The following is a 24,845-nucleotide window of genomic DNA, read 5'->3' as shown; positions in this document are numbered from 1 at the left end:
AGAAGCATAAAGTCGCACCAGTAACCCTTTATTAATCCACTCTATTAATCAACCAGTAACCCTTTATTAATCCACTCTATTAATCCACCTCTTCATCCATCGGCACTACAAGGGCATAGAAAAGAAAGTGCCCATCTCGTTTCACTACTTGTGAGCGAGCGCCCTAATAACATTACCGAGGTCGGCCTCGCCCTTGATACTCTTGACCCATTGGGCGTTGATCCTCACTCTCTCGATGCTCTGCTTCACGGTCCTGGCAATGCTCGCCTTAGTTCTGCTCTTGAAGAACTCCTCCGCCTCATCACCCTTCTCGTCAGTGACCAGCTGAAACCATGTTTCACGGCGTGTAAGAAAACTATAATGAATGTGGGATTACAAGAGACATGAGATGCAGGTGGGCTATGCTGCTTACCGGTGAGACAGTTATGTTGACGAAGTAGGTGAGCAGAGTTCCAGAATAGGCTCCTAGTATGTAGTCCCAGTTTTCCTGAAATCGTAGCCGTCATGGAGTTAGCATGTACTCCTAAGAAAAACAGAAGTTGCAAAACTAACCGAGGAAGAATAAGGGCATCGGTGAGTACCTTCAGCCATTGCCATGCCACCTCGTGTGCCGCTGAACACACTCCTCTAAGCAAAAATATAGCGTCCTGATTCCTTACCTGCATGTGCAACACACCATGAGTTATTCCAGTAAGATGAAACCAAGTTTAGCCGTATCATGTGGAACACGCAGGGTCACTGACTCATGCGATAGTACACCAATGACACTTGGCATAAACGGCGAAAAAAATGAAGAATTATCACTTGTTTATTACCTCAGGTGATAGTATGAAGTCCAATGCTTCACGAACAACAACAGGGTCAGGGCACGATGCCAAAGAACCTACAAGCAAGAGGGCCAGAAATTTAATGAGGTCCAGAAAGAAAACAAACTAACCTTCAAATGGTATAGGAAAACCCACCTAACACACGGACTTTCTCCTGGCTTAGATCAGTTTCTCTGTATATCTTCAATAGTGATTCATAGCCAGTCTTATTTGATTTGTTCACTGTCTGCATTAAAGCAACATATGCAGCCTACAAGACAAAGCAGGATCAATAAGTAGGTGGACCTTTTCGTAGTTTGCTATAAATACAACTTGAATTCTGTTAAGATGCTAACCTTTCGAACATCTGGAGGGAGGAGTGGTGTCTCTCTGTCTTCCAGAAAGACATTAAATCTACGAACAGCTTCATTTATGGTAGCCTCATGACCGAGTTCCGCTAGAGCAGTTAAGAGTGTACCTCTTAACAAAGCGTTCAAGTGGCCCTCACCACTCTTAGCATCCCAGCCAAGTTTCCTGCAAACGATTTCACAAATGTTAGGTAAGATCTCAAGTATAAAACGTTCTTCGAATAATATAGAAATATACTTACTGCGCAAACGGCTCAAGGAAGTCAATTAGGAACTTCTTCAGATTGCCCAATTCCTCTGGAGCAGCAACAGCCATCATCTCAGCAATGTTCAGACTTGTCTGTAGAGCAAAATAGTTTAAATAGCTTAGGGGGGGAAAATTCCAAGTACACAACGAAGGACTTTTCAAGTAGAAAGAACATTACCGTGATTACATGTGCAAGCACAGTATACTCAGTCTCATCCTTATACGCAGCAATCAAATGCAGCAAGGAGACTAACTTTTGTTTGCCAGCCATACAGAGGGCATAAGTATCATCAAGTACACCTGTTAAACAATAACAATGTAACAAAAGTTGGATAAGGTAAGACAAATACACTTGAGTGAAGATATTGGGAGAATTTACCATATCTGTCTGCTGCACTCAATTTGTTGGTTTCAATTGCATACCGAAGTCGAGATGCAAGTTCCTCATCATAGCTCACTCTATAGAAGCTGGTCTGGTTGACATTAAGTTTAATCCAGAAGTTGTCTTTCTTTTGGCATTCCATGAGACCTGACAAATCAAAATCTTCTTGTTTCCCTTGGAAAAGGAACTTCTCTTGGCGTGAGTACGAACAGCAACATAGTGTGATAGGAACCACCCATTGCCCAACTCCTGTGGAGCCACTTGAAAGAAACTGTGTCTGCAAGAAATGAGGCAAAAAGGTTTTCAGAAAGCCTCTAAGCATAAACTAAATTTGATCTTGTAAACTGAAGAGTGCATGCAAAGTTTACAGGATTTTGCAAACATGTCTCCACAAAAATTAACAACATACCTGCTCCAGCTGTAGCTTTCCATCCTTGAGTTTCACACTTACAACCGGATAACCTTGCTGTTTTGTCCATGAATGCATCAATGTTCTAACTGGTTCACCAGACCCCTCTTCAAGGGCAGCCCACAAATCCTCAGTCTTTGCATTTGAATACGCAAATTTTTTGATGTATGCAGCCAAAGATTTCTAGCAAAAGGAACAAAAGGATAGCTTCTGGTTACCACTAAAAACATGTTTTCATTAACAAATGACAGACTATAAATTGGTGTGTATTATGCGATAATGTGTTCTCAAAGAATAATATAATGCAATTAAGATTATGTCTAGCATGTTGCCCACTTGCCAAAGTATATTAAGGAAGAGAAAACATAAAAAGTACTAACAGCAGCTTATGAGCAGAGGCTGAAGATTGCCTCAAACAAACAAACAAACAAACAACATAGCCTTTTTTCCCAAGCAAGTTGGGGTAGGCTAGAGATGAAACCCGAAAGAAATAAGTTCAAGGTTCAGGCACATTGATAGCTAGTCTCCAAGCGCTCCTATCCAAAGCTATCTCTTTAGAGATATTCCAATCCTTAAGGTCTCTCTTAACCAACTCATCCCACGTCAGTTTAGGTCTACCTCTACCCCTCTTTACATTATCGACCCGCTCAAGAACCCCATTACGCACCGGCGCCTCAGGAGGCCTTCGTTGGACATGTCCAAACCATCTCAGCCGATGCTGAGTAAGTTTCTCCTCAATTGGTGCCACCCCGACCCTATCACGAATAACTTCGTTCCGGACTCTATCCCTCCTTGTGTGCCCGCAAAACCACCGCAACATCCGCATCTCTGCTAAGGCTGAAGATTGCCTCAATTATCTAAAAAAGGCCAAGAATATGATATTTCAATAGTAAACTAACTATATTGCAACCACATATTAATTACTCCATTATCGCTTCAAACTGTGCAATTTTTTTATTTGAAAAAAAAACAATGAAGAGAGTAATATGAATAAGAATCAAACCTGAAAGACCTCAGCCCCAAGATAGCTTTGCAGCATCCGAATGACAGAAGCTCCTTTCCTATAGCTTATAGCATCAAAAATCTCATCTATTTCATCAACATGGTTTATGTCCACCTGAAAAAAATAGATTATAAGATACATGATATGTGCAAGATATAAAAGGCAAGCATGGTATTCTAATTACTAATGTTGCTAATATAACAACCAAAATTAGACTTAGAGTTATGCTAGAGACTAGAAGGTACCAGGTTAAACATATTTCAGAACATTCATATTTCATGTAACATAAACTCCAATGGGTGTATCCCAACTTCAGTCCCATAGTCATCCACCAATGTTTTCCCATTAAGTAAAGGTGTAGTAATATAAAGCCAATTGTATTAATTTTCTAGACTGTTCGAATTAGACAAGCAATCAACCCTCACATCCATGTACTAGACCTTCAAATACACTTACAATGCAATTTATATATCTGTAAATTCCGACAGATACAGTCATAGCATTGCACACAAGGAATGATAAATTTTTTTTGTTACCTCAATCGGATGTGATCCTGCAAGAGCATCCAACTTGAAACCTGTTGTAGATTCCTCTAGAAATTGAGTCCAAACATTCCATTCGGGAAAGAACTGATCTGCAGCTAAGTAAGACACCTGTAACGAGGGGAAAAAAAAGCATTGAGCAACATACAAATATGGAGCTTTTCAACTAGCTTTTTTGCTCTAATTTTTTACCCAAGTAGCAAAACCCTCATTAAGCCACAGGTGTGTCCACCACTCCATTGTCACAAGATTTCCAAACCATTGATGAGCTAATTCATGTGCTACAACAACTGCAACCTGGAGAGAGAATAGACAAAATGAAATAAGCTATAAAAAAAAATCAAAGGTAGGGATGACAGAACATGACAATCAAACAGCTACTGCATGTCTGAATCAAACCACTACAAAATATTATAACAGCCTTCTGCACTAATTTCTAAGTATTAAATTGGTTGGTAAAAAGAATTAGTTGCGTAATCAAGTTCAGCATTGCACACTGTGGCCGATTCAAATTGTTTGATGTGTCATGGGAAAATACCTAATTACGATGGTGAATCATATAACCAGCTAAGTGAAAATAATTGAAACAAAAAAACAATTCAGAATTCATAGTGGCCAACCCGTTGCTTATTGGCAGCTGCAGAGTGTTTCTCATCAAATAGCAATGCTGTTTCACGGTATGTAACCAAGCCATAGTTCTCCATTGCTCCAGATGCAAAATCAGGAATGGCAATCATGTCCATTTTGGGGAGAGGGTATGGCACAGCAAAATACCTGCCAACGTAAAAAATTCATCATCAGATAAAACCACAAAGAGAGCTTTAGTTGTGTGACAGTAAACCAAGAAGAGGTGAGACATGGGTGCCTCAAGCGATCATCAAATTTACAAGAGTCTGCTGTGCTTCAAATGGTTTTGAAAGGGACGTAATGTCAACTAATGATCAAAGCACTAAACATCTTTCACAAATTTGTGAAGGCTTTAGGCCATGGGTGCCATTTTGGGAAGGCCAATAATACTGCAACATTGCATCATCAATATTGGAACATGCAAATGCCCGCTCTAAAATGCATAACATCCGGAAGTGAGCTCCGAGCTCATAATGTAACTATACATGATATCAAGAAATAAAGCCTACAATGGAATGCATTCACAATTTCACATACACCCAGAATATAATAAAATCAATCAACCTATATAGAACTTAATTATTAAAGATTGGTCAGGATCAAAATTCCAAAATAACACTATTTGATTAAAGAAAATATGCATCTCATAAATGAAAGCAGGTATCGCCAGGAAGATGATTGTGTAGAGAGACCTCTTCTACACATATATAGGCAAGGAACCCTGGCATATTGGCTTATAGAAACAGAACCAATCTCAGGATCCTTGTTTAACTAAAGGAAGGGGGAGGCGCCCTGCCAAAGGCAGGTGCGACCATACGCCCAAGGCCCATGTACTCTGACTAATATAGCCCTGATTACCTTGCTAACAATGAACACTGCAACAAAAAATGTAGGTGATGTTTCCAACAAATAACAAGGATCATGAGAAAATTACTCCTTGAAGAGGACCAATGTCTTCAGGGCAACTTCTAAAGCAAACTTTCCCTGGGCGCTCTTACCAACTTGTGTGTAAACACGGACCCTAGTACCTGCAAAAGAATGGAGAATAATTCAAGTTTTAAAGCATAAACCACCATAATAAAGAGATGGATGTTAATGTGGAGAAGAAGTTACAGTACCATCTGTGGTGAAATCTTCCACGTAGTCAAAAATGCCAACAATAACAGCCACTAGGTACGTTGACATTATTGGAGATTCTTGGAAGTAGACTGTTTTGGTGGGACCATTGACCTTCTCTTCAATGACTGGCATATTTGACAAAGCAACAGTCTCAGAAGGAACTTCAAGAGTAATTTTGAATACAGCCTGCAGAGAGGAAGGAATGGTTAAACATAAAATAAAGTTTGCCATGCAGTGTAAATCCACGACCATTCCTTCTGCGCCAGTTACGCATTTGTAAACACTAGTTGAACAGATGAAGTTAAATCCTAACCATGAAATCAGGATACCACGGGTGAGATTGAGATCATACAATATTCCTAAACATCAAATCTAGACTCCACAAAAGGACAACTACAAGGACTACCAATCTGCATGAGCACATACATGTCCATGTGGAGAATAGAATTTGTTTTATCCTTTTATTATCCTTACCACTATGATGCATTGAGCTTGTTCATATATTTCGATCAAGGCTATATACACATCTTCCCCCATGCAACAGAAGCAAAAGCAAGCATTATGTAAGTTCCTATTCCATCATGCAATGCAAGTAAAAGATCACCTTGAAAGCGGGCTCATCCCAACATGGGAAGCAGCGCCGTGCATCGGCAGGTTCAAACTGTGTTACAGCCATGTTCTTCTTCTCCCCATTGAGCTCATACACACTATAAACAAAAAGAAAAAAAAAAGATGTGCTGTGAATATGCTGCTTCATTTATACAAATGAACTTAAGACTACAAAAAAAAAGATGATTACCTTCTGTAGAATCCATGCATCTTATCATTCAGAGTTCCCTGGAATGCAATCGTGAGAGTTCCCTCACCAAGAGGAAGCACCTCACTGAAGCAAATGATGAGGATCTCATCTTCCGGCACGTTGGTGACCTCCACGGGTTGCAGCACCTGATGCAGGTGATATCACAAATACATGATTCAGAGCGGCTACAAAGCTAAGTGCTAGGGCATTGCAGGAAACAGAATCCTGAACAAATCCAAACAGCTTTACGGAATCATCAAGTGCAGCAGAATGAGGGGTTACAGCCATAGTAAGCTTGGATCACAAAACTATCCGTGTGTGGGATTAAACTTGTAAGCTTTCCAATACATGGATCTGGCAGGGGCGGACCCAGGGGTGGTCCGGGTGGGCCATGGCATACCCTAAGATTTGACCCACCCAGCCCAAAAATGGATCTTCGGCCCGGCCTGCTCGGCTCTCAACTCTCCCCCACGCATGGTCACCTCGTCACCTGATGCCTCTGACCTCCCGAGTCCCGACCCGCGACCCTGCTGGCCGCTGGCTGCTCCCCTCACTCGACGGCGCGAGTGTCGCCCGCCCACAGGCCACAGACGTCGTGCCACGGTGCCGCTCGCCGGACTGCGCCCGCCGGCCGGATCCAACACGCCGCGCCTGTCCGCCAAAACTACGCTCGCTACCCAGCCGCCTCTGCCGCCGTCCGCCGTCCACGCCTGCCGCCCAGCCATCTCCGCCTGGTGCCTGTCACCAGCCCCGCCCCAACGGGGGATCCACCTGCCGCCTGCCATTGGCCCGACCCCGCAGGGGATCCACCGTCCCGCCACTAGAGCCGGCCAAATCGGAGGTGCGTCTTCCCCTCTTTAATCCTAGCAACAATTCCTCCAAACTCAGGGCAAAAGGAGTCATGGTTGCTGCATATGTGGGTTAGTGGGTATTAGTTAAGGAAAAAACATACAATCCATGTCAAAACTTTTAAAAGCATAGAGCCAAATTAAAACTAAATTTGTTCTCCCTAAGTTTAGATTGTACTAAGTACCGAATTGTACATTGAAATTTTGACATGGCATACCCTAAATTTCAATCCTAGGTCCGCCACTGGGATCTGGTTCCCTCGACGGGTGCACAATAGTACAATACTGGACTAGAAGAAAGTTTAAGTGACTGGTATGAAAGCAGGTGCCCTCTCATAACCCTACCCGACAGCTGCCGGCGACGAATCCCACATTCCCCTAGCGCCTAACCCTCTAAACCCCGAAACCCGACAGGAGCAGAGCAGATCAAGCGCTCCCTTCCCCCCACCCCAAAGAGACGCCCCGCCACAAGCAATCAGTGATTTAATAGTTACCTGGGCGGACCCCCGCGGCGCGAAGCCGACGCCCCCGGGCGCGACGTCGAGCTCGGCGGCGTTCAGCACGAGGAATCGCGTGGGCGCGGCGACGCGGAGGTCGACCGCCACGGAGCCCGCGAAGGCGCAGGCGGCGAGATCGGGCGCGAGGCGCAGGTCGTAGCGCCGCGGCGCCGCGAAGCCGGGGAGCCGCGCCTGGCCCCTGAACTGCTCAGCGCTCTGCTGCTCCGCCGCCATCGACCGGACCGGACCGGATGGGTGGATGCGCGCGGCGGCGGAGGAGGAAGAGTTTGCGAAACCTCGGAGAGGGGAGGGAGCTCTCGATAGCCTTGGCGAGAGAACTGAAGAAGAAGGGGGAGGAGGAAGGGGTTAAGCGCTTTGCGATTCGGGACACGGCCGGTTCCTCCGGCGGGGATCTCGCGGGGGGTGGGTGGCCCACGCCGCCGCCGGTAACGGTCGCCGAGAGTTGCACGCGGGCACGGCACGGCACGCGTGCGCAGCACAAGATTATTCTGTGGATGGATTGGGATGGATTTTGGGAGGAGGAGATAAGAGGCTGTTCGGCTGATCTAATCTCGATTTGTCTCGGCTTGTTTCGGTTTATCTCTTCTCACATAATACTATTCATTCTACCAGTCGAATACTATTCATTGGATCAGCCGAACAACCCCATTTGAATCAGTGTGTACTCCCTCTATTTCTCAAAAACTGTTCGTATAGAAAATTTTAAACATATTACTAGTGGTGGAAAATAATCATATTACCTTTTAATTAACTATAGCAATTGTAATTGAAAATCGTGATGTTTATTTGATTCTCTAGATCCTTAATAAATGCAAATGGATTGTGACTAGAAAAATAACATCTATTTAAGCATTTAATTAGCTTCAAATATTTTTCTATACAATTATTTTTTAGTATTTGATATTGCTTTAGTTATATGGATTTTACTACAATCTAAATGAACAGTCTTTGAGCCATACAATTTGAAGACTAAACAAACCGTCTTTATAGGATGAAGGGAGTATATATATATATATAAGTTCCCTCGGTGCCAAAGAAATTTTGATGACTTGCTTCGGTGCCATAAAAGTTTGAGAAGTTCCTTCACTGCCATTGAAGTTTTGATCTATCCCCTCAGTGCAATTCCGTTTACATTTCCATCCATATATTGTTAAGTGTGGTTTGAAAACACAATTTTATCTCTAGTCCCACATGTTAGTGCCTAACTCCTCTCTCTCTCTCTCAACTCCCCACTGCTCTTCCCACCTCCCTGACTGCTCCTCCCCGGACCAATGCCATGGGCTCGCCCGCGCTGGCCACCACCGCGGCACCGCTCGCCTGCTCTGCTGGCTGCTGACATCGTGAGTTTGCCACCAGCGCGCAACGGCCCCGCCGCTCGTCGCGGCCATGCTCGCCGTTGGCCCGCACCGGCCAGCACCGTGGCCCTGCTCGCCCGCCCGTGCCGCTGGCCACGCCGCTCACCTGCCGATGACTGTGAGCCCGCTCGCTCGTGCGCTCGCGCGGACCACGCACCCGCAGCCGCTGCTCGACCACGCGCTCGCACCGGGCGCCGCCGCTCGACCGTACCGCTCGTGCCCGAGCCGCCGCTTGCCCGCGCTGGGGAGGTGGGAGAAGCAGTGGGGGATTTGAACGTACGAGAGAGATGAGTTAGACACCAAGGGCAAAATTGTCTTTTCAAACCACACTTGACAGCACATGGATGGAAATGTGGATGGAATGGCATCGAGGGGTATCAAAACTTTCAATGGCAGTGAAAACTTCTCAAAAGTTTATGACAGTGAAGGAAGTCATCATAATTTATATGGTGCTGAGAGAATTTACTCTCTATATTGCTTAAAAAGTGCATGTTGCTTGAATTCTATCATTATTGTCGATCGAATCCCGAAATTAATTAATGGTCAAATTAAAGTTTGCTTTGCTTACGGCCTGGATGGATGCTGTAGGTGTTCTTTTGAGCATGGCACACGAAGAGAGGAGCCCGAGACCGCCTGCAACTGCAAGGAACCCAAGGGAGAGCCACGGACGCCGCCGCCGGTTGCTTGCGCCGCTGCAATGCTGCGGGAGAGAATTTTCCCGGCAGCGGCGCCGCCCGGCTCAGGAGGGTGTAGGAGCTGGAGCTCAATGTCGACATCGCTTCTAGCTAACAAAGACGATAGATATATGCTTGTTGCTTTGATGGTAGATGTGTTCTAGCTAACATAGACTGTGCGTGTAATGTGGCCTTATATAGAGGCCGTGTGGGAGGCAATCTGGTAGTGCAGGACGGTTACCTTTGCTTCGCCTGCCAGTTCGGAATACTCGTTGAACTGAACGTACAAGCAGCTTTTGTTTCCTTATAGGTAGATGCTGGTTAGCTTTGCTTCGCCTGCCAGTTCGGAATATATAGTGAGCTGAAGACAAAGGCTCTTTTGTAAAAGTATAAGCACCACTATGCAGTAGTAATAAATGCGAGAACATTGAACTTTTGATCTTTTTAAATCTTCTAGTAAATTAAAATTCTTCTTGCTTGCTTTGCGTGCAAACACCTTTTTCACAAACCGTTTATGAAAACATGCATTTTTTGAATGATATAGATCCGTAAACAAGGTGTGGGAGCGCGTTCGTGCAGCTCCGGCCAGCTTCCGCGTCCACACCGTAGCGCTATTATAGTTGTAGCAGTGGGCGGAACATAAATATATATATTAAAAGAGGGCCAATCAGCAACCGTTGTACATAAAGTACTCTAAAAGTAAAAGAAATGAGGTATATAAGTTGGGAATATATCTAGTGCAAACCATAATTTTATGAAAACTTGTGCAAACCACGGCAACAAAGTCGTCTAAATTCACCAAAAAAATCACACATGTAGATGATATGATGATACATAACCTTGTAAAATATTTTGTCTAAACTCGATTTCATCTGTGAGATATAAAAATAACAAAAAATCCGTACAAACCACGACAAAAAAGTCGTCTAAATTCACCAAAAAAAACACACGTGTAGATGATATGATGATACACAACTTTGTAAAATATCTTGTCTAAACTCGACTTCGTTTGTGAGAAGATGATTTTTTTTGCTGTTATTTGTACGGGTTTTCACGAAATTATGGTTTGCACTAGATATGTTCCTATATAAATAAGAATCATGAGCAAATCCGAAAGTATTTTTTATGAGAAGGAAGGGCTAGCACACAGTTTGCCCTTCATGAGGTTCCGCCCGTAGCTCTGCTAATGGGTTGAGTTGAAATAGATTTTATGGGGTGTGTTTGGATGTGTTAAGATAGGTTGTATTAGTTAATGGGGCGGTGCGGGGCGGGGTGAGTTCTATATAAATGTGAGTTGGTGCGGGTTGGGGTGAGTTGAAACGGATATTCTGTGCAAAGCAGTATAGTTGTATATAAATGTGGGTCTCACATTGAGAGTCGGACCCTGAAATTAAAAATCACGCATTCATATCATAAAATTTTATTGAAATTGACTGAAATTTGTTGAAAATGACTCAGTATGACTGGCAGCTACTATATGTAAAGCAGTGTGGTTAGAAGTATATGTGGGTCCACGCCAAGAGCCGGACTCTAAAAATAAAAGCTTGCGTTCACATTATAAAATTTTATCAAAATTGATTGAAATTTATTGGAAATGACTCAGTATGACTGGCAGCTACTCTGTGCAAAGCTGGGTGGATAGAACTACATGTGGGCCCCACGTCAAGAGTCGGACCCTGGAAATAAAACCTCGCATTCACACTATAAAATTTTATCCAAATTGACTGAAATTTGTTGGAGATGACTCAGTATAACTAGCAGCTACTCGGTGTAAAGCTGGGAAGCTAGAACTATAGATTTCCATTTGGCCCGCAGCCCGCAATCCCGCCCAGTAGCCCGATTTTTTGGTCCGACCCAAGCCCGGCCCGGCCCGTGCTAACTCGGGCCCGGGCCAGCACGCCCCGGTAGCGCGTGCCGGGTTTGGGCCGCCACCCCAGCACGCCGGTCGGCCCGGCCCGGCACGGGGTGAGCAGGCCGGCCCGATTATGGCACACTGCCCCCCCCAACGGTCGGGGAGCAGGGGGAAGGCCCGCAGGCCGCGGCATATATAATGCCCGTGCCGCGCCACCCGCAGCCACCCTAACCCTAACCCCACGCCCCCCACTCGCAGTCACAGCCGCAGCCGCGCCTCTTCGCCTCTCGCTCCTCGCCTCCTCCGCCGCGCCGCCACTTGCCGTCTCGCCTCCCTCGTCTCCGGTGACGGTGAGTAGATGTAGATCCAAGTCCTCGCCTCCTCGCCCGCTCGCCGTCTCGAGCCCTCGTGGCTCGAGGCTCCTCTCGTCGCCTGGCTCGACCTCGACCCTCTCCCCTGTCATCTCGACCTCTCCTCCATATGCACGTATCTCGCCGCCGTCGGCCGTCCCCCTCTCGTCTTTCTTCGGCTCCGGGCTCCGGCTACGCAGGTATCCCGTATCCCTATCCCTAACCTTATTGCTTACTGCTTAGATCTAGATCTCGACTTGTCGATTCTGAAACTTGTCTTCTTGGATCTTGATCTTGAATCTGTCTTCATGGGTGCAGGTCTTGTGCCGGTGGCCGTTGCGGCACGGCGTGGGGCCGCGCATTGTTGAGGAACGTAGCCGAGGTGTCGTGCTGCATCCTGCAGCACGAGGTCGTCGTGATGGACGACATAGAAGAGTACACCATCAACGACGACCTCAGGGCATGTGGGCTCCCTGGCGACGATGAGGACGAGCTCGTGTCTGGCGGCGAGGCATTGTTCGACACCTCTGGTGCTCCGATCAATGTTGATGGCGGTGATGATGCTAGAGGTGCAGGTGCTGCGACCCCTCTCGTGATGCCATCCTCGACACCATCTGTCAATACTGGCACTAGCTCAAGCTTCAAGCGTGCTAGATCTGGTGTCTGGAATGACTTTGAGGAGATCTTCGAAACTTTGCCGAATGGCAAGAAGGTGAGAGTTGCTGCGAAGTGCTGTCATTGCTCTTCTGTTCTTTCTGGGGGGGTCTTCTGCTGGTACTGGGCATTTGCTCCGTCACCAGAAGGTATGTCTTGCAAAAGTTAAGCATGCTGCTCTAGTTCAGTCTCGTCTGCAATTCAATCCTGATGGTTCTGTCCATACCTGGGAGTATAAGCCTGATGTTGTTTGTAAAGAGTTGTGCCGTTTAATTGCTAGACTTAATTTGGCTCTAAGTTTTGGTTATGAGGATGCATTTGAAGAATACATTCAGCGTGCTCACAATCCTCGTTTTGCTAGAGTTTCTAGGCAAACCACTTCTAGAGATCTAGAGAAGTATTTCCTTGATCGCCGTTATTCTCTAATTGAATTCTTGAAGTCTGTTTTCTTCTGTGTGCCTTACATCTGATATTTGGTCTGGTAATGCTAAGGAAGACTATCTTATTGTTGTTATCCATTATGTTTCTGCTGATTGGGAGTTAGAGAAGAGGGTGATTGGTCTCAGGCTTATTGATGTCTCCCATTCTAGTGTTAACATTGCTGAACGTATTGAATCTATTGTTACTGAGTTTGGTTTGAAGGATAAGGCGTTTTCTATCACATTTGATAATGCTTCTTCAAATGCTTCTGCTATGACAAGGCTTATTCCCAAATTTCTTGGTTACCTTGGTCCTGACCCTCAAACACATGGCAATGAGAGAACATTGCGTGGTCTCTTGCACCAGCGCTGTGCTTGTCACATTATAAACCTCATTGTCAAGTCTGGTTTGAAGAGGATCAAGTCTTATCTTGAGGCTTTTAGGACTGCAATTTCTTATTTGAACTCTTCCAACCAAAGTATTGCTGAATTTCATAACTTTTGCCTTGCTAAGGGGGTTAAGCCTCGTAAGTTTGGTTTGGATATGGATGTGAGGTGGAATTCTACTTATATCATGCTCAAGCACCTTATACCATACAAATCCACCTTCTCTGTCTTCATTGGTGCTAACTATGGTTTGATTAATGGTGAGCCACTACTCAGTGATGGTCATTGGGTTGTTGCTGAAAAGATTATGGAGTTTCTTGAATTGTTTTATGATTCCACTGTTGCTTTATCTGGTGTTTACTATCCTACCAGTCCTTTAATGCTGCATCATATTCTTGACATTGCTGGTCAATTACATTCCAGTCTCACTGATCCCTTGCTTATGAACATTGTTACTCCAATGAAACTAAAGTTCCTCAAGTACTGGCACAACATACCTCTTTTGTATTCCTTTGCATTCATTTTAGATCCTAGAGCCAAAATGAGAGGTTTTCATAATGTTCTCCAGCTTCTTTCTCAGACTATTGGTACTAATTATACCAATTACTTCGGAGAGGTAAGAATTGAATTATACAAACTGTTTAACAAATATGAAACCAAGTTTGGTGCAGTTCGGTTGCAAAGGCCCTCTCAAGCAGCAGGATCTGCTGATAAGAAAAGAACAGCATGGGGTAAAATATATGGAGGTCCTGCTTCTGATTCTTCAACTCCCCCTGCATCTGCATCTGCTCCTGCTATTGCATCTGTTTCTGAGCTGTCTTCTTACTTGGACAGTGACACTGTCACATGTTTTGATTATGGTTTCAACATTCTAAACTGGTGGCATGAGCGCAAACTTACATATCCCATTATGTCCATACTTGCTAGAGATATAATGTCGGTTCCAGTCTCTACTGTTTCTTCGGAGTCTTGCTTTAGTCTAACTGGCAGGGTGATCGAGGAGCGGAGACGATGTTTGCTGCCTCATACGGTGGAGATGTTGACCTGTGTCAAAGACTGGGAGTTGGGTGATGCTAGAGCACAGCATGAGGTTGAGAAGGGGTTGCAAGATCTGGATGAAGCATTGCACAAGGTCCAGCTAGAAGAAGAAGGGCAACCGACTGAAAATCAGTAAGCCACTCCAAAATATTTGCTTGATCATGTTTGTTTGATCAGATAACTTCATGTTGATTACTATTACTTATGCAAATTTGTTTGCTTGGTAGGACCGTCTCTACGACTGGGTCTATGCCGTCTGTGTGAACAAGTGAAGGCATGAAGACATGGCATTTTGGGCTTTTGGTAGATTGCATTGCATTATAGCATCTGTGAGAGAGTGTGTCTCTGTCGATCATTCTTGTCATAAACACTTGATGTCATGTAATGTAATATAATGAACAGTTGAACTTAAATTATAGATCTGGGTTGTACTCTTTTTTCCTTTCTAGGGTTTCTCACAAAGGTGAATTTTACCTAGGAAGGTTTTTAATGAGGCAGCCAATACTGCTTTTGGAATTTTTTGTGCTTGTTTTCTCTTTTCTGCCGGTTATGAACTTTGATTGTGATTTGTGAATGGTTTTGTTTGATTTCAAATGTAAAATGAAATTTGGAGTTAATGAAGTTGTAGATTGTGAAACAGGTCGTGGGCCGGCCCGAGCACGCTATTTTTGGCCGTGCTAAACGGGCTGGCCCGGCACGAGATCGGCCCGTGGGCTCGTGCTTGGGCCGTTAGTGCACCCCGTGGGCTAGCACGGCACGACCCGCTAGAGAGTCGGGCCGGGCCAGGCACAGCCCGCAGATGACCGGGCTAGGGCGGGCCCGTGGTCGGGTCGGGCCGGGCGGCCCGAATGGACAACTATAGCTAGAACTACATGTGGACCCCACGTTAGGAGTCGGATCCTGAAAATAAAACATCGCGTTCATACTATAAAGTTTTATCAAAAGTGACACAAAATTGTTGGAGATGACTCAGTATGACTAGCAGCTACTCTGTGCAAAGCTGGGTGGCTAGAACTACAGATGGGCCCCACGTCAAGAGCCGGACTCTGAAAATAAAACATTGCGTTCACACTATAAAATTTTATCCAAATTGACTGAAATTTTTAGAAATGACTCAGCATGAGTGACAGCTACTCTATACAAAGCAGTGTGGCTAGATGTACATGTGGGTCCCACTTCAAGAGCATAGACATTAAATTTCTATATATAGTAGAACCCATGGATTTTTACGGGTTACCCACTTATAATGGGGCGGGTTGGTTATAGTTGAGAAATTAACAAATTGGGTGGGGTTGGGTTGGGTACATAAGTATATTACTTTGGTTGGAGTTGGGAATGGTGCGGGTTTCAACCCATTAGCAGGGCTATCCGCCCGTGGTTGGTAGGAGTCAGCCAGAGGAGCCACGATTTCTAGCTCCACCGTCGTCTTCCCCTTTCAGCATTCATTTGATATAAGAGAGGGGAAAAATTCAGTGACTGTTTAGTCGCGAAAAAGTTGGGTTTTGGTGTTGTAGCACATTTCATTATTATTTGATAATTAATGTTCAATTATGGACTAATTAGGTTTAAAAGATTCATCTCGTATGAAACAGTTATATTGTGTAATTAGTTATTTTTTTCAACTGTATTTAATGCTCCATGTATGTGTCCAAAGATTCGATGTGATGAGTACTGTGAAAAACTTTTTGGGAACTAAACAGAGTCTCAATAGATTTTATAGTAGTATAAATATCAAGGGCAGGTCAGGGGCACTAAGAGTAGGATTCGCGTACGTGTGTTCATAGGTGTGTGATTGTACGTGCGTTGTGAATGTCTGAGTTGTACTGTGTAATTAAAAAAAAGTCAGAGGGGCACTAGTGGGACGGGGGGTTGGGGGGTGGGTTGGGGAGAGAGGGCTGTAGCCCCCCTACCAGCCTAATGCCAATAGATCCCTCAATCCCCTCAGCAAAATTTTAACATGAATCAAGAAGAGGAAGAAAACGAGAGAGATAATGAAGAAGAAAAGAGGAGGGGAAGAAGAAAAAATAGAGGATGAGGTGAACAAATCCTGGCGAGCGACATGAAGAATCTGGAGTCCATACAACCGTGCTCTCCCACAACTACTCCAGGACGAGCGACACGGCACGACGCCCCTCCAATCCCTTTCTCCTATCGACGAAACATTTCTCCACGGATTGTAGAGTAGATTAAAAAAACATGCTCTGATGCAGCCATGTGTCAAAAGTAACAACCGTCGGCGCTGAAATAAGCTTTACTTTGTGATGGCGGGATCGGATGCTGGACAACTCTACTCAGCATGCGTGTGGAGCAAGTGTGCATGCACTCACTAATGATGGCACTAACGTGGGATCGGATCCACTGAGTTGTTTACCTCTCTAGTCTTTTTTTGTCAGGCGCTGTCACACTCACAAAGTGGCGAAAGAACTTTGGCCTGGTCGCTACAGCATATTCCACTGGTTGAATGTTTGGTAAAATATTTTTCTCACCATTGGGACATGTCCCTGCAATAGAAGAAGTCGTTCTAAGAAAAGAAAAAATATTCTAACCGTAAAAAGAAAAAAACCAAGAGGTAGCCGGCGTGGCGAGTTGACACATTCCCCTTTTCTCCGTGACCGCAACTGTTAAACTTGGGCCAAGCTATTTTCTCAGCTAACGAAGCCTAGGGGCGGACCCAATAGGTGGGCCACGTATACCATGACATACCTAAAATTCCAGCTCACCGAGTAAAAAGAAATTTTAGCCCAGTCCAAGGTCCAGCAGCATAACTCAGCCTGGCTGCTTAGGGCTCTCAGCCTCTCGCGGTCACGGATGGAAGACAAAAAGGATGCACGGTCGGCCCCGCTGCCCCGCACGGGGCCTCTGGCGGCGCTCGTGCCTCTCACCGTCTCGTGGCTCCGCGTACTACTGTGCGCCGAACGGGACTGGGCAACGGTGACGGACGCCGATTCACCCCTGCATGCGCCGCATCGTCTGCGCACCAGGCTTCCCTCCACATAAGCCTCTCAACATCGACGTTGTTTCTGCCTGCTGTGCTGCTGCGCCGCTTCCGCCCTTTTCTGCAGCCGCGACCTCGGCGCCTCAGCCCTCCACTTGGCAGCTCCACTGCCTCCACACACATTCTGGATTTTTGGTATGATATATTTGTGGAAGTGGAACCCTAACTATAGTTCTGTAGCTTATAGGAATTATGGATTCATGAATGTATGTGGACATTAGAAATCGTAGACCAGACGAAGTAGCTTATGTTATTCATTCCAACTAGTGTATCTGAACTGTTTGTATTATAATTATGCAACATCGGTATTTAACTATTGAATTTAAGACTTTAAATGTAATTTTTATTCTTGGTAACTGAATTTCTCGGTGAAATTTATTTTTTATCAGATTGTATATGGATATACCGAATTGCAAGTTTTTTTTTGAGGGAAATACCGAATTGCAAGTGGTAAAATTGTCGTGGCATACTTTTTTGAAATCCTAGGTACGCCCTAGTGATGAGGGGCATAGGAGTGAGATTCGGCCCAGATAAGTTTAGGTGACTTTCCACGTTCGGCCCCCTGAACACCGAAACTTGTAGGCAACTTGCTTGGGCCATGTGACGTCACAATATGGGCAGGACAGTCCCGTCGCGCCAGGACCAGAGGAGCCCAACAAGGCAGGAAGCCAGGAACACTGCGTCCCACAGGGATCAAGATTCTCTGCGGCGGTGCCGCGCCCTCGGAGACCGCCTGAAGCCTCCATCTCCCCTGCCAAGGCAGAACTCCATCATCAGCTTCAAAAAAAAAAGGCAGAACTCCATCAGCTAGCTCCCCCATCTAATCTAGGGGCCTTTTGGAAACCACTATATTTTGAGAATCTGGAAGCTGGAATCCATTAAACTTCCAAACAGATCTGATTCTACTAGAGATTTTAAAAGCTAGACTTTCAGATTCTTGAAATCATGGAAGCTGGAGAGGGGCAGCTTCCAGCGGCTACTGAATTGAGAAATTACCTTTTCACCCATGATCATCAGGACTCGGGAGTGATTACAGCTGCCACCTCCGGTGCTCATCTGTTTCCCATCCTCATCCAACCCCACCGCTCATCTTCCCATCATCCTCATCCCCACCAGCCACCACCGCTCATCTCCCTCCCCGAGGTACACGTCTCGTGCATGCAGCCCCGCCCGGGCAGGCAACTGGCAACCCCCGCGCTTCCATCACCCTCCACACTCTTCCCCGCTTCCCTATATTAACCCAATCGATCTCAAGCACAACGAGCTCAGATCACCAGCCATTATATTCATCCATTGTTGATCAGCGAAGGGCAAGCTTAGGTTAGGAGGAGCAAATGGAGTTCTCGTTCAGCGGATTGGGCCACCCGGTGCTGTCGGCAGCGCTGCAGCAGTTGATGGACCTCCCCGACGAGCTGGAGCGGCAGCTGAACGCGCCGACGCGTGCCTACGTGCGCGACCGCCGCGCCATGGCCAACACGCCCATGGACGTCAAGGAGCTCCCCTCCGGCACGCTCGTGCTCGCCGTCGACATGCCTGGTCCAGGTCGAGGACGGCAACGTGCTCCCCATCAGCGGCGAGCGCAAGCGCCCCGCCACCGGCGTCCTCGCCGCCGACGAGGACGCCGGCAGCAGCAGCAGCACCAGAAGCAGAAGCAGCAGCAGGCCGCCAACGAAGGCGCCAGCGATAAGCCGAGGGTGAAGTACCTGCGGATGGAGCGGCGGATGGGCAAGTTCATGAGGTGGTTCCCGCTGCCGGAGGGCGCCGACCTGGACAGCATCAGGGCCGAGCACAAGGACGGCGTGCTCACCGTCACCGTCGACAAGAAGCCGCCGCCAGAGCCCAAGAAGCCGCGCGTCGTCCAGGTCACGGTCGGCGAGCACCAGGGCAAGTGAAGGAGGCGACGCATGCGTGTGATGGGTCCTCGTCATCAGATCAGCTGGATGACGACCGAATAAGAAGCAGGGTTATTTTTAAAATCTCGGTGGTCGCGGTAAACGGGAATATCGGATATATCGGGAAACTTTTGGCAATACAAAAAAACTTTCGGACAAAATTTACAAAAAATATGCTTTTTGTTCAGAAAATCATGTACATCAGTTCTTTATCATTTTAGATAAAAAAAAAGCAAATGTACACACTATAAACTACCGATTCAATGATATTTGTATGAATAGTGCCTTCAGGACACACAATTTCAAATAATACAGATGCAATCCCAAATAAATATTACACAAACATAATTAAAGTCCCAAATATTACAGTCCATCCATAGTTCTAAATATCATTACATAAAACTAGTTCAATGTTCCAACATCAGCCACTACATAGATAGAATCAATCCACAGTTCCAAACATACATCGAAATAGAATACTCCAGTCCTAAATATTACAAAGTCACCATAGTGCCAAATATTTCATAATATCAGTGCACAATCCAAAATACAAAAAGCAGCACCATAATGCCAAAATACAACAAGCAGCACCAAAATACAACAAGCAGCACCATAATGCCATAATCTGGTCACAAGCGCCACTACAATTTTAGCAAGCAATATGTAAGAATTCACACACCAGAAAAGGCCAAGTAGACATATTTCAGCTAGCATAGTTAGTCAATTTCATAATAAAAGGGAAAGATAGGCACCTAACCTCTTCTTCATAGACGGGTCTTGACTAGTACAAGTTCTTAACAGGGACTTTCCTCACCCTTTTAGATCTTGGACGAAGAGGGGAGGTGGCTGGTTGTGCATTTGTGGTATCAGCACCATCATCACCTTCTCATGAGAGCAAAAAAATTAACCAATTATTGAGCAGAAAAGAAAACAGCAAACCAAGAATGTAACAAACAAGATAGGTAATTTCACCTTCGCTCTCATGGGAGGCACTGTCCCCTGATTCAGCATATATTGGGCTACCTTGAGCAGAATCTGATTCAATATCATCGGCGCTTTCTTCTTCATCAAATTGTATCCTCCTTTTTTTTACTAATATTTTGTTTGGGACCATATATTTCCTTGAGTATAGCCACATCTTCATCACTCAATCCAAACTCGTCTATGAGAGATCTACTAGGGAATTCACTCTCACCATCAACATTTTCATCAAGAATAGTAGTAGACTCACTCCTTGAGTTGACCAACCAATCCATGATTGGGTTGCGGTCATCAAACACAGCAGCATCCATTAGCATGCTATAAGGATCAGAATCCATTTCATGTTGAATTTGCATATCTTGAAGGCTATGGATGTCATCTTCATATTGTTGGATGCGCAACTTCAAATTATAGTGCACAGAAACTAACTTGTGAAGCTTGTCATAACTTAATCGATTCCTCAATTTGGTATGGACAAGAGCAAAAGTGCTCCAATTCCGTTCACACCCACTAGAAGACATGCATTGACCAACAATACGCTTTGCAAAGTATTGTAAATCTGGGTAGTCTCCGCCATATTGATCCCACCAATCAGCTAGAAAAGAAATGATGGGAAAGCAGATATATATCACTTATGTTTTTAGAATTCAGCTAAGATGGGACAGCAAATATATATCAACTATGTTTTAGATTTCAGCTAGGATGGGACAGCAAATATATATCAGCTATGTTTTAGATTTCAGCTAAGATGGGACAGCAAATATATACCATCTTCACAAACCACCTCAGGGTTGTCTGTCGTTGCCGTGCTCCTACGGCCAGCAGTGCTGCCTTTGCTACTAGTGCCATCAACCAAGTCAACCCCGATGCCACTGCCTGAGGCCATGTCAATACTCTTGCCTTTGGCACCAGCCATTGTGGTAACTAGTAGCATAGCCATAGAACACAAGAAGTCAAGAATATCTCAAATTTACGAGCAAGCAAGAATCTCAAATTTTACCAGCAAGCAAGAATATATAAAGATTCACTACCTCTCTATGAATAATTAATTTAAACTAAAAATCACGCACCTGCAGACGAGGAGGCAAGAATGAACAATAGCAGAGCAGCTCACTCTCGGATCTCAGCAGCCCACTAAAAACCTACAAAGGATCCCTACCTCCTTCAGTAATCAGGAGCTAAACCAAATGAATTGAGCTTAAGGATGTGCCAAACCTTGAGGATGGACGGAGGAGTACGGGGCCCAAACCTTGAGCCTGGCGCACGCAGAGCAGAGCGCACGGCTCCGGCGCCTGGCGCGGGTGCGGAGGCCGCAGAGTAGAGCGCACGGCTCCGGCGCCTGGCGCGGCGCGGCGCCTGGCGCGGGTGCGGAGGCAGGGCCTGGCGCGGCGAGCCTGGCGCACGCAGAGGCTGCTGGCGAGTCGGCGGCACGCGCGAGGTGACCAACGTGGCCCTCGGGCGGCGGCGGATGGCGGAGGCCGTGGACGCGCTCGCCGCGCGCACCGGCTCCGGTGGGGCCGCGGAGAGCAGACTCGCGTCTGCGCGCGCGGCACCGGCGCCGCGCGCGGCTCTTCGCCCAGCGCGGGTGCGGAGGCGGCGCCTGGCGCGGCGCGCCGAGCGGGGCTGGCGGCGGCGGCGGGTTGTGAGGAGCGAATGAAATGAGATTTTAGGGTTAGGAACGGGGGTTTTTAGTGGGCTCCTATTGCTTGGTGGGCTGCACCACATTTGGGCCCAAATTTTAGCGCCAACAGATTCAAAACACTGAAAATTTTAGGCGGTAGTAACAAAATACCGGACCCCACCGGTATACGCGAAATTTCGGAAATTTCGGAATTTCGGAGCCGGTAGGGAAAACCTTGATAAGAAGAGGGTGTGTGTGTGTGTGACAGTGTGAGCCTGTGAGGCTGTGACGTTCTGCTTGGTAGTACACTACTAGAGTATCAAGTGTGTCATCGAATAAGAGTATGTAATATATAGTTGGTACTTGCAAGCATGTACTAGACTACCTGAGTATTTCTGCTTGCTTTCTCTGGGATTTGACGTGCGTATGTAACATGGCCATGGTTATCGATTTTCTAGGCTCCTTTTAAACCTTCCAAGTGAGGCCATCTAGGTTTTCCAAGTGAAACAAATTAGCCATCTAGGTTTTCCAGTGAAGCAATTTATAATTCTAGGTGAATACTTAAAAATAGAAGAAATTCTACAAAATTTTATAAAATTCAGGTGAATATTTCATTAATAGGAGACATTCTAGAAATTATATAAAAATTAGAAATATCTTGTTATCAATGCCCACTCTAATCATAATAATCATTACTCTAATCATAATAGTCATTAATTTATTATCACTCTAGTCTATTATAAAAGTATACTAAAGTAACTATTTAAATAGATTACCTACCTCTACCATTGCAAAGAAAATTAGCCCTTAAGCTCATGTTAATTACCGACCTATATCATTATAAAATAATGCAAATAATCTTTAAATTTGCATATAAATGATCCAATTATATTATTTAAAAAATAAACTAACCTTTAAATTTAAATTAAAATTATATAATCATAATAAATATTTAAGTGCGTACTATAATTTTAAATTAATATTTATACTATTATTAATATACTATTTATGTTATTATTTATATAAAAATTACCTACGGTATATGGTGATACATTTATTCTTGTACGATGGAATAGATAAAAATATCAATTCATAAATAAATGATTCAATTAGATAGAATAGATAAGAATATAAATTCATAAATAAATAGTTTAATTAAATATATATAAAAGTGTGATGCAAATAAAATCTATTGTAACTGAATAATAATAAATATGTATTTTAGAATAAGATGAAAGAGGATGTGAGATAGATAGTTTTAATTATTAGCTATAAGTTTAATTTTTATATTAATTCTAGCTAATTAGTTCGTGCGGGTTGATAGGCTAGTAAAATTATATTAGCCATGCTTGAGAAACAAGAGCAAGAAACATATATCATCAAATGATCAGCAAATAACCAATCAACACCTGACAATTTACATCCGCTGAAGACAATTTTATATTCTTTTAGTTTTTTCACTAAGAAATTACAAGAAAAGACTAAGAGAGACAAACAGTGGATAACCAGCTTTAGTTGGACAACCTGTATCAAACATTTATAGGTCCAACAACAGTTGCATAAATTTATTTTAAATATTTCAGTAATTGATTTTCATATTGCACCTTTCTAATCTAATCGTGTATTTCTATTTGCTTTATTATTATTTTTGTTGTTTTGGAATGTTGCAATTGTAGTAAAAATATAAATTTTAAATACTGCAAAATGTATATGTCGATGTTACATAACTCTATTTCTACATGTTGCAGCAGGAATTTTCTGTGATGATAGACTTACATTTATATATTCTGTAATGTTGCAGGCAGTACTTCAGTAGTTAATTTTTAATATTGAGATGGAACGTCCGATAAAAAAACTTCTCATCGCATGTTCGATGAAAAACTTCCCATATTGCGACGGAACGTCTGATAAAAAAAACTTCTCATCACACGTCCGAACGCTAGCAGCTTCCAATAAAAAAAATCTAGCAGTAAAAATAATCAGGGGGTTGGGGGTGCAGGTGCAGCCCGCATGGCTAGTTTTTTTATTACACAGTACAACTCAGACACTCACAACGCACACACACTCACCTCTATGAACACATGTACACAAACTATACTTCTATGAGCATCTTTGAAGACTGAGCTGTCAAATTCTCGAGATTAACGAAGTCACTATATGTGTCTCGCTGTCAACGGAAATATTGTCTACAACTAAAAGCACAATGCTGTTAAATCTTGAAGGCGCCTTTGTACCAGCTAGGCAAAACCCTTTCGCAGCCGGCGTGGCTAGTTGCATTTCCCTTTTCTCCGTGACTACAATTGTTCAACTTGGGCCATGCTACAACTCTCAGCTAACGAGGCTTAGTATGCTGCTGGGGCCTGGGGATGATGGGTTGAGATGGAACTTGGAGGATCATCAGAGCTTAGAGGATATAAAGATTCGGCCTACTAAGTTCAGGTGACTTTCCACATTTGGCCCACTTAATACCAGAACTTGTAGGCTACTTTGCCTGGGCCATGTGACGTCACAATAATACAAATAATACAGGAACAACCAAGATCCACCAGGAGTCCATGCCCTATTTTGGTTGGGTCTGTAGCACACCTAGCACAAACTTTGACCAACAATTAAGGATATTAAATGAAGACAGTTTGCAAAACTAACTCCATAAGACGAATATAATGAAATCTTTAACCGTACGATTAGAGAATAGTTATTGTAGCATTACTGTAGCCAATCACGGATTTTTTTGGCGCATTAGATTCGTTGTGCAAAGTTGCACCCATCTACGAAAAAGTTTTGCAAATAGACTTTGTTTAAGCCTCCATACATAAAAGATTCCGTGGGTTACTGTTTATAGCTGCCCCAGGAGCTCAGCAAAGCCAGGAAAGTGCAGAGAGAAACAGAGAGAGAAGGCGCGCAAGAAAGGAAAAGAGTAAGCTACCCACCTCCGGAGGTCACCTGAACCTTCTCCGTC

The 24,845-nt window shown here is 44.6% G+C and overlaps 2 protein-coding genes and 1 pseudogene across 3 annotated transcripts; 1 reads left to right on the top strand and 2 right to left on the bottom strand.

Moving 5' to 3' along the window:
• Positions 1-9,861, bottom strand: LOC120692396 (aminopeptidase M1-A). Of its 2 annotated transcripts, XM_039975706.1 has the most exons (20): positions 9,592-9,861; positions 7,645-7,985; positions 6,303-6,448; positions 6,108-6,210; positions 5,503-5,689; positions 5,319-5,412; positions 4,378-4,531; positions 3,950-4,054; positions 3,752-3,868; positions 3,216-3,329; positions 2,213-2,395; positions 1,801-2,080; positions 1,600-1,721; positions 1,417-1,514; positions 1,163-1,340; positions 963-1,077; positions 816-883; positions 582-659; positions 413-487; positions 1-324 (listed from the first exon to the last, which is right to left on the bottom strand). In XM_039975706.1, exons 1-20 carry the CDS (start codon positions 9,797-9,799, stop codon positions 145-147), a joined length of 2,946 nt encoding a protein of 981 aa, XP_039831640.1. In that variant the 5' UTR covers positions 9,800-9,861; the 3' UTR covers positions 1-144. The 2 variants fall into 2 exon arrangements, with proteins under 2 accessions (XP_039831640.1, XP_039831709.1); XM_039975775.1 differs by lacking the exon at positions 7,645-7,985 and having other exon boundaries at positions 9,592-9,642.
• Positions 9,862-17,800: 7,939 nt separating this feature from the next.
• On the bottom strand, positions 17,801-21,990 carry LOC120652468. Its single transcript, XM_039930313.1, has 4 exons — positions 21,481-21,990; positions 21,336-21,407; positions 21,034-21,189; positions 17,801-18,143 (listed from the first exon to the last, which is right to left on the bottom strand). The coding sequence occupies exons 1-4, from the start codon at positions 21,988-21,990 to the stop codon at positions 17,886-17,888; spliced, it is 996 nt and encodes a 331-aa protein (XP_039786247.1). The 3' UTR covers positions 17,801-17,885.
• On the top strand, positions 18,176-19,393 carry LOC120692313 (annotated as a pseudogene).
• Positions 21,991-24,845: the final 2,855 nt, after the last annotated feature.

This window comes from Panicum virgatum, chromosome 1K (genome assembly GCF_016808335.1).
Source record: "Panicum virgatum strain AP13 chromosome 1K, P.virgatum_v5, whole genome shotgun sequence".
In the NCBI taxonomy this organism is placed as follows: Eukaryota; Viridiplantae; Streptophyta; class Magnoliopsida; order Poales; family Poaceae; genus Panicum; species Panicum virgatum.
This window is presented reverse-complemented; position numbering and strand designations above follow the sequence as displayed.

Coding starts and splice junctions, on each gene's coding strand:
- LOC120692396 (XM_039975706.1), bottom strand. CDS start 9,799: ATGTCGACATTGAGCTCCAGCTCCTACACCCTCCTGAGCCGGGCGGCG. Junction 3,869..3,949: donor ATGAGGGTTTTGCTACTTGG/GTAAAAAATTAG, acceptor CCCTCGTTACAG/GTGTCTTACTTAGCTGCAGA. Junction 1,722..1,800: donor GAGTGCAGCAGACAGATATG/GTAAATTCTCCC, acceptor ATTGTTTAACAG/GTGTACTTGATGATACTTAT.
- LOC120652468 (XM_039930313.1), bottom strand. CDS start 21,990: ATGTGGTGCAGCCCACCAAGCAATAGGAGCCCACTAAAAACCCCCGTT. Junction 21,190..21,335: donor TCTTGCCTCCTCGTCTGCAG/GTGCGTGATTTT, acceptor CTATGCTACTAG/TTACCACAATGGCTGGTGCC. Junction 18,144..21,033: donor TGAGGTGGTTTGTGAAGATG/GTATATATTTGC, acceptor CTGCCTTGGCAG/GGGAGATGGAGGCTTCAGGC.